Source organism: Leptonychotes weddellii, chromosome 15 (assembly GCF_054177405.1).
Source record: "Leptonychotes weddellii isolate Sample4059 chromosome 15, ASM5417740v2, whole genome shotgun sequence".
Taxonomy (NCBI): Eukaryota; Metazoa; Chordata; class Mammalia; order Carnivora; family Phocidae; genus Leptonychotes; species Leptonychotes weddellii.
In genome coordinates, this window is record NC_138383.1 from 12,006,878 (window position 1) to 12,016,064 (window position 9,187).

The following is a 9,187-nucleotide window of genomic DNA, read 5'->3' on the forward strand; positions in this document are numbered from 1 at the left end:
CAGCCCCGACAGGTCCGAGGCTGTGCTCCTCACACCCTGTCTTCGACAATTCAAGAACAAGGTCAGCCTTCGGGCTGTGAGTTCTGAAGTCTTCCAGAGAAACCAGGCTTGTGCATTGAGTTCCATAACCGTCAGAGGGCTTCCTCCTGGCCTTGGGGCTCTGGCGGTGCCCCCCCTGGTTGGTAGACCACCCCACACCCTGCCTGCCATGTCTTTTCCACTGGCCCCGCTGGCCCCAGGGACGCCCATCCGCCCTGCCCTGCACCTGGTGCCCCTTTTCCAGGCTCCGCACTTTCCCATCAGGTGGCTGGTTTCTGTGCTAAGCCCGGCAGAGCGGTGTGAGGGCTGTCCAGAGGCCATGGTGTGCCTGTGAGTGAGTTGGAAGGAGCTGCCCGTCCTCTAGACAGACACAGGTTCTCGCCAGGGCTTGATGTGGACCTCAGCCCCGCTCGTCCTTCAGCTCTGTGCAAGACCCAACCCGCACCACTGTCCACAGCGACCCCAGCTGGTGTCTGCACATCCGGAGCTTGGGGATGAGCCCGTGTGGCAAAGGACAGGTACACACATGACTTACGTGGGCAGGATGGATGGCTCTGAGCCAAGTCTGACCTCAGGGACCTCAGAGGCCCTGGGCTTCCTCCTCCCCAGCCCTTCCAACCTGCCTGCAGAACGAGAACATCTAGGGGGAATTGATCCCGGATTTTTCTGGCCAGCATGGCTCAGAGGCATGTTTCCAAAGCCCACGGGAAGCATCCTCCCAGAGCCTGTGGCTGCGAGAAGGCAGAGGAAGGAGGAGGAGGTGCTAGAGAGAAGAGCTTTATTTAATGCCCCCAACAAAGCCCCCTCTGTGAAGCAGGGCACACACTGGTGGGCTTACAAGAAAGGAGACAAATGCTGCCTTCAGAGGCTGAGAGGCCACAAACTGGCTCAGCTGGCTCAGGAGTTGGCGCCTGCCAGGGCTCCCAGGCTCACTGTCCCCTGCTGGGGCCACCATGGGTCTGTGTAGCCAGGATTTCTACTAGGCTGGGAGACCTGCAGGCGCCTCAGGCAGGCTGAGCTCGGGGCTCGTCCCGGTGCCCCCCAGCCAGACGCTAAGGAAGAGGGACCCAGGTCCCCGGAGCCCCTCAGAAGCACAGGGAGTGTACTCTTTTCCTAGGGCCACCAGGATCAAGTACCAAAGCTAGGTGGCTTCAAACAACAGGAATTAACTCTCTCACAGTGTGGGGGCTGAAGACTTCAAGGGGTGGTGGCCGGGTTGCGCTCCATCCACGGGGCCCCAAGGAGAAGCTGTCCTTGCCTCTCCCAGCATCTGCGGCCCCCAGCTCTCCTCGACTTGGGGCCACTTCACCCCCTTTCTCTGCCTCTGTCTTCACACTGCTGCTCCCGCGTGTGCCTCGTCTTCTGCCTCTCTCCCTCTTCTTACGAGGACACTTGTCCTTGGATTTGGGACCCACCCTAATCTAGGATAGTGTCATCTTGAGATCCTTAATTTAATCACATCTGCAAAGACCTTTTATCCAAATACAAGTCACATTCGTAGGTTCCCATGGTTAGGACTTGGTCATATCTGGGGGCGGGAAGAATTCAACCCCCACGGATAGGTATTACTACTCTCCCAGGTTATAAAAGAGGGGACTGACGTCAGAAGTCCGCTGCCCTGGCCATCCCCCTAGTCAGTGGTGGAGCAAATGTGCAGATCTAGCTCTGCTGGGCAGCGAGGTCCACTCATGTCCCACTCTGTTCAGCTACCTCCTCCTCTGTGACCTCGGGAGGTCCCGTGCTTCCGTGTCCCTGTCTGTCATCTGGGTATGATGACAGCGTGAAGACACTAGAGAGAAAAGCTGTCCCTCAGGAAGTGCGTGCTATGGCCAGGCTCTGGGCTAAGTCCCTTATTTGTACAAAACCAAGCATAGGATGTAGGTACTACGGTGAACCGCTTGCTACAAATGGGGGAGCTCAGTTTTAGGGGAAATGATTTGACCAAAGCCCCATAGCCGGCATGTCATGGAGCAGACCCAGATCCACCTGAAGCCAAAGTCTGTGTTCTCAGCTACCCATCAGAGCTACCTCTTGTGGACACCACTTTCCAGCCTTCCAGAAGCTTCTTAGAGATAGTGTCCGTGAAAGCGTCAGTGGGCTGTGAGGTCTCATCTGAATGGAAGGCAGACCAGCGTTTTCATGGCTGTCATTGTTGCTCCCGGATGCCATTGAGGGGCTCTCCTGCCTTCGGGCTGGCAGAAGTGTGACCCACACCCAGGGAGAGCCTAAGTGAGCTACGGGCAGACGCGACCCCAGCCCACCCGGCATCCTGCAGGGAGTGACCAGCAGGCCTGGGCCATCACCTGAGTCTGGTCCAGCTGCCCCCACCCGGCCAGCTCCCAACCCACCGTGGTCTCCAGGGCCTGATGGGAACCTTCCAGGTCAGGGGAAGGGCCCCGAGCTTCAGGGCACCGGGCCAGTGCCCATGGCCATGCCCCGGATGGCAGCCCCTCTCACTGCCCTCTGCTCTGTCTCCTGCCCAACCCAGGCATCGTGCGCGCCTCCAGCGTCTTCCCCATCCTCAGCACCATCCTGCTGCTGCTCGGCGGGCTCTGCATCGGCGCCGGAAGGTTCTACAGCCACAAGAACAACATCGTCCTGAGCGCAGGCATCCTCTTTGTGGCTGCAGGTGGGCTGCCAGCTCTGTGGCCCCTGCACGGTGTGCACGTCCTGGTGCGTGCGCGGGGGGCGGGGCGGATATAAAGTCACTTCTCGTAATTGAGTTCAGACATCCAGGTGTGAGGGGGGCCGGAGCGGAGAGTGGGGAGCAACTGCTCAATGGGCATGGGGGTCTCCTCTTGGCATGACGAAAAATGTTCTGGACCTAGACAGCGGTGGTGGGTGCTCAACATCGTAGATGTAGCCAACGCCACTGACTTGTGCACTTTAAAGGGTTAATTTGTGTTCTGTGAAAAACGTAAGTAAGTCCAAGTGTGCAAAGTGCCCCAAGGGGACAGTGCTGGTGCCTCACAAGCCTGTGATGGGGAAGCCTGGCTGAGTCGGGGGGGGGGGGTGGAGGTGGGCAGGGAGGTACCCAGAGGGAGTCAACGAAGCCAGGACCTGCAGGAGCTGACCAGGTGAGGACAGGGTGAAGGGGGTATGGAACTGGCACAGCGACCCAGTGAAAACCCACAGAGCTGTGGGCGACAGTAACACACCCCTTGCCTACCTGGCCCCAAATGGCTTCACCCTGTCACCCCTCTGAGTCTCGGTGGAGACACTTCAGCGCATGTCTTGCCACTGCAGACATGGGAGAAATCCAGGCCGGAAGTGGGTCTCAGAGCTGGTCCCTGGCCGGCAGGTGCATATACACAGTCCAGGACAAAACCCCGGGTTTTCTGGCCTGAGTCTCTGGGGGAGCCTTGAGGGGGCACCTGCCGGGGCAGAATTTGGCCGGTGGCATCCTGGAAGCTCCAGGCAGCACCGGTGGAGTTCAGATAAACTCGCAACAAGGGTCCCTGTCAGGAGAAACAGGACCTGCCTGCTGTCTTAGGCCTTCTAGTACCTAAGTTTGAGATATGTTACAAAGTTCAAGGATTCTTTTTTTTTTAAGATTTTATTTATTTATTTGAGAGAGAGAGAGCAAGAGGGGTGGGGGGCAGAGGGAGTGGGAGAAGAAGACTCCCCGCTGAGCAGGGAGCACGACTTGGGGTTCGATCCCAGGACCCTGGGATCGTGACCTGAGCCGAAGGCAGACGCTTAACTGAGCCACCCAGGCGCCCTGAGTTCAGTGATTCTTTCCTAAATTGTTATCATAGCTCCTTGCAAAGCCTTAACAGTGTTCTTGCTTTCAAAGCATCTTTTTTCTGACCCCGGTCTGGGGAGGCAGCCCTAGCTTGGCCTGAGCTCTGCATCCTACAGCAGCCCAGGAGTCCCGTGATGGTGACAATGAGAATCCAAGTAACAGCGGTGGTCGCTGGTGGTCCTTGGTGGTCAAGCTTCCTTCGCTGAGGACAGCGGCGGGGGGGCTGGAGGGGGGTTGGAAGGGCCTCACGGTGCCCGAGCCCATCTTGTCCTCTCTGCATGGTGTCTGTGAGAGAGGGAAGGTGACGTCGGGGTCAAAGCAGTTAAGGGACTGGCTCAAAATCTTTCAGTCAGCTTCTTATGCTCCTTCCTCGACATCACTTCTGCTTCTGTGTCCTTCCAAGGCAATGAATAGTGTGTGTGTGTGTGTGTGTGTGTGTTGGCAAGGAGAGCCTGAGTGTAGAGTCTCCTTCTTGGCCAGGTCCCCATCCCTTTCCTTCTTGTCCCCTCCAGGGGCAGAGGTGGGGGGAAAGGGGTATACCCCATTCTCTCTCCTCCTTTGAGCCCCCAGATTTCTGAAGGTGTGAACCGTTAAAGAAGTCCCTGCCATGAGGTTTGAGTCCTGTCCCCTTTCCTTTCCCCACGGAAGGGAAAGAAGACTTGCACCAACACCAGCTACCACATATTAAGGCCATGTGCCAAGTGCTCAGGGAGCACAACCACAGCATCCCAGATTCTGAGGAGGCCGTCAGGTGGCCCAGGTGGCTTCCCTGAGGTCACATGGTTGTAGGGACACAGGCCGTGCCCAGCGCTGTCAGCCTCCACTGTAAGGTGCCCTATGCAGCTGCCCATCTCCCCAGGAGGAACCATACAAAGCCATATCCGGAGGCTCCGGGTCACCAGAGGCGCTGTGGAGTCCCAGGCCCGGGGACACTCAGCTAAAAACATGGGTCGAGAGAGGAGAGGAAGCAGGGACGAGGAGCAATCACGGCAGGCAAGCAAGGCGATGTTCATTTGTTCCTGTTTATTCCCTGGTTTATGGAAGCTTTGATCTTGGGCCAAGGCAGTGGCAGGCCAGGGCTCATGCATAGGGCCCCCGGCTCCAGACCACTCCAGCCCCAGCAGTGAGGTGAGATGGGCCCCTAAAGCATTGGAGGCGGGAAATGGTCAGAGCCTGGGGACAGGTATGGTTCAAAGGCTGGGAGAGCCTGGTGCACACCATCCACACTGGGATCTTTGCAACAGGCGAATGGACAGAGGACGTGGCAGTTCATAGACCATACAACACATTACTTCACAATGAAACACAACGGTTATGACAGAATGTAAAAGCATGCTCACTGTGTGCCAAGTGCTATTGTAAGTGCTATGTATATATTAGCTCATTTAATCCTCACATCTGCCCTGTGAAGCGCATACCACTGGGATTCCCACTTTGCACGTGAGAATTCTGAGACACGGGAAGTTGAGTAATAAATTATAGGCTGCGGAGGCATTTTGTGCGGGGCGGTGACTCTGAATTCAAAACACAACATGGTACCCTGGGTGGATCCCGGAACAGAAAAAGAACACCGGTGGAAACCCCAGCGAAATCCAAGTAAAACCTGGAGAGTAGTGAGTAGTAACGTACCAGGGGGGTTTCCTGGTTGTGATAGACGTACACGGTAATGTCGGCTGTTCACGGGGGAAACCGGGTGAGGAGGTAGAAAGGCGCTCTCCGTACTCTCTTCACAACTTTTCAGTACGTCTGACATCCCCAAAGTTTATTTTTGAGTTTTTAAATGCACCCAATGAAGCAGCAGTTTCACGTCAAGGAATTCTTCCCGCAGTTGTAATCATGTGTGTGTGGGATGGTGTGGACACAAGGATGTCCGTGACAACTCTGCACAGCGGAGGGCTGGAAGCTCCCTGAACGTCCACAGCAGAAGCCTGGTTACATGTCTGTGCAGTGGCCGCCACATGCACTCAGAAAGACAGACAGCTCTCTGTCCTGACGTGGCACCATCTGCCAGGTGGAGTGTTCCAGGAAGAGGCAAGGGGACAAAGAGTATTGTGCAAAGAAAAAAATAGATGGGTGTGTGTGTGTGTGTGAAAGAGAGAGAGAGAGGGAGGGAGGGAGGGAGAGAGACTGGACATAACAATGATATAAGAAAGAAGAACAGGGGCATCTGGGTGGCTCAGGCGGTTAAGCGTCTGCCCTCGGCTCAGGTCATGATCTCAGGGTCCTGGGATCGAGTCCCGCATCGGGCTCCCTGCTCGGCGGGAAGCCTGCTTCTCCCTCTCATCCTCCTCCCTGCTTGTGCGCTCTCTCTCTCTCTCTCAAATAAATAAGTAAAATCCTAGAAAGAGAGAGAGAGAGGAAGGGAGGAAGGAAGGGTAGCCGCCTTCAGGAGGGGAAGTGGGCAGCCAAGTGCCTGCGCTTTATTGCACACTGCATCTGAACTTTTACTTTACTACCCATTCAAAACCAATTACTTAAAAGAAAAGTTGGCGACCAGAAGAAAGCAACACCTGTCCAAGGGAGCGTGGCCACCAGCCCCTCCTCTGTTTGTCCAGCTGCGGGCCTGACCTCTGCCTCACCCCCCCCCCCGACCCCTTTCTGCTTCCCTTTCAGGCCTCAGTAACATCATAGGCATCATCGTCTACATTTCCAGCAATGCAGGTGACCCAAGCGACAAGCGTGACGAAGACAAAAAAAACCATTACAACTACGGTTGGTCGTTTTACTTTGGAGCCCTGTCCTTCATTGTGGCCGAGACCGTGGGTGTCCTGGCTGTGAACATTTACATTGAGAAAAATAAAGAGTTGAGATTTAAGACCAAACGGGAGTTCCTCAAGACTCCCTCCTCGTCCCCCTACGCCAGGATGCCAACCCACAGGTACCGACGGCGATGTTCGCGGTCCAGCTCCAGGTCCACCGAGGCCTCTCCCTCCAGGGCGGCGTCCCCGGTGGGCCTGAAGATCACCGGGGCCATCCCCATGGGCGAGCTGTCCATGTACACGCTGTCCCGGGAGCCCCTCAAGGTGACCCCCGCCGCCAGCTACAGCCCCGACCAGGAGGCCAGCTTCCTGCAGGTGCACGACTTCTTCCAGCAGGACCTGAAGGAAGGCTTGCACGTCAGCATGCTGAACCGGCGGACGACCCCTGTGTGAGCTGCCCCTTCCTCTCAGCACCGGCCTGTCCCCAGAACAGCTGTGTGGATCCCACACCAGGGCACCTGCCCCTTAAGATGGACCAGCAATGGACGGAAGCCAAACCCACCCCTCCCTGGTCTCCAGCAAGTGTCACGGGCTGGCTTGGCGCGAAGCCACCCAGGAGACGGGAAATGGAGGCGGAAGGCTGACTTTGTCCCCAGAGAGGGTGTCTGATGCCCCGGGATTCTGAAATCTCCTGAGGCTGCACGGCCTTGAGCGGCCCCAGGGAAGACAAAATCGAGCCATTATCTCCTCTTGGAAACAAATCTTGCCAGAAGAATGGGCTTTCGGGATCCTCCCTCCCTGCCTGGGTGCTGGGCCACCGGGAGGGCCTCACCGGGCACACGGGGGCCTTTGGACACTGGTCCACTGCTTTCTGATCTGAGGTTTCCGTGTCTGTGAGCAGGAAACGAGGAAGCCGAAACTTGCCCCCTTCCTGTCTGTCTATTGCGCTCTCTCTCTCTCTCTCTCTCTCTGGCAGTGGCCGGTTGTTGAAATAACCATGATCCTGAGGAGAAAGCCCTGCGGCCAACTGGTGCTTTGGCCTTTGGGCTGTCCTAGGGCCAGCTTCCCTTGACCTGAGGAGACCAAGGCCTCTGGAAGAATCCGCAGAGGGGGAGGCCTTTGCTGGCCGAGGAGGGGGTGGTGTGAGATAAAGGCCGGAGTCTGTTGCTGGCATTCCTGTCCGCTTGTAGAAGTTTCTGCCTCACACAGAAAGGGCAGAACGCACTGATGGTACTTGAGAGTCTGGAAGATTCCACGGGTCCGAGGAAAGGTGGCCATACGGCCTCTTGCTGGGTTGCTCCCCACTGACCGGAGGAGCCGCTCTGTCCCTCCTCGGGGAGAGGAAGGGGCAAACCCCCGCAGCCCCCCACACACACCCTGGTATTTGGCAACAGGAGCCTGAACTTCTGATCAAGAAAGGGAGACCCGGGTAAACAGCGACCAAAAAATCAGCTCAAACGTCCACTTCCTAAGCGGTCATTAATCCAGATTTATTGCCAGTAGAGGCCAGGAGAGCAAGTGACATTCATTTCTTCATCTTAAAAAGGCAGCAGTCCCTCCCCGACTCCTAGGATTGTGATTCATCCTGCCACCCCCTGAAGGGCTCAGCCGAGAACGTTTGGACGGAAAGGCCCCGCCGCGCTGTCCTTCCTCCTCGGGAGAGGGACATCCCAGCGCCGGGGGGCCTGGGAGGCGGCTCCATGTTTGACGTTCTTTCCATCCACAACCGTTCCTCCCTCTCCCGAAGCGAGCAGAGAACGTGGAAGCGGGTGTGGGTTCAGAAGCAAAACTTTCTGGAACAGGGAGCTCACCCTCTTTTATATCAAACACGTGCTTTCTAAAGACAAATCCTTTCTTACTTTTTGAGACTTGGTAATCCGATCTCGAGCGGTCGTCTGTGGTCCCAGTAGCTGTCCTCCTTAGAAGTGACAAGCAAATTCTTACCTCAGCCACCTGCTCAGCGACGCCCCTCCACCCCCTGGGCGGACTCAGCCCCTTAGGAGTTCAGATCTGGGTCATGGTCATGGCCATCCTCCTTCGCCCCCGCCCCCCCCCGAGAGGAAATCTCCCCGGGGACCCCTCACCTGACCACCCTGGAGTGCGGGCCCGCGGAGGCGCGGTGTGCTGGGGGCCCCTTTGTGCTTGCTCGAAACCCCTTCCTCCCGTTGAGGTTGGCTTTGTGTGGTGGCCTGTCCAAGCATGTGCGGCAGTAAATGCTGGAGTGTCAGGGCTCGTGGCCGGCCCTGCTGGGGGCCAACCCCGTCCCCGTCCTGCCCCCGCCCCGACCACCCTCGGCGCACCCCTCCCCCCATCCAGGACACCATCGCATCAGGCTCAAAGGAAGGGCGCAAAATCTGGGAAGCCACCTCCCAGCGAGGTCCCCAGGCTCTTCTGTCACCTCCCAAAGCCAGGCAGCCATGCTGTTTCTTCCACCTCCACACTTGCTGCCCTAGAGGTTTCTATCATTCCACGGAGAAAAGCTGTGTTCCGATGAATCCTACCTCTTGCCCAGTCCCAGACAGAGAATGTGGGGCCCACTCTAGGGACCAGGAAAGAGTAGAAAAGAAGCAGCAAAGGAGGACAGAAGAGCAGGGAGACCCCGGGCTCCTGGCCTCTCGGCCCTGGTCCACCCCTCCTGCCCACCGACCCTCGGCCAGGGCTGCCCAGGGACGTGGGCGGAGCTGGCTCCCTGCCACCTGTCAGT

The 9,187-nt window shown here is 57.3% G+C and overlaps 1 protein-coding gene and 1 long non-coding RNA gene across 4 annotated transcripts in view; one reads left to right on the top strand and one right to left on the bottom strand.

Moving 5' to 3' along the window:
- Positions 1–9,181, top strand: part of CACNG4 (calcium voltage-gated channel auxiliary subunit gamma 4) — a 57,781-nt gene extending 48,600 nt beyond the window's left edge. Inside the window, exons 3-4 of the mRNA XM_006729528.3 lie at positions 2,528–2,668; positions 6,398–9,181. Coding sequence (XP_006729591.1) covers positions 2,528–2,668; positions 6,398–6,936 — 680 coding nt within the window. The 3' untranslated portion in view covers positions 6,937–9,181. The remainder of the gene's footprint in view (positions 1–2,527; positions 2,669–6,397) is intronic.
- LOC145717304 (uncharacterized) overlaps positions 3,693–9,187 on the bottom strand; it is a 17,958-nt gene continuing 12,463 nt past the window's right edge. For all 3 annotated transcript variants that reach the window (XR_014140432.1, XR_014140430.1, XR_014140431.1), the window contains one exon: positions 3,693–4,069. This is a non-coding gene — a long non-coding RNA (uncharacterized LOC145717304). The remainder of the gene's footprint in view (positions 4,070–9,187) is intronic.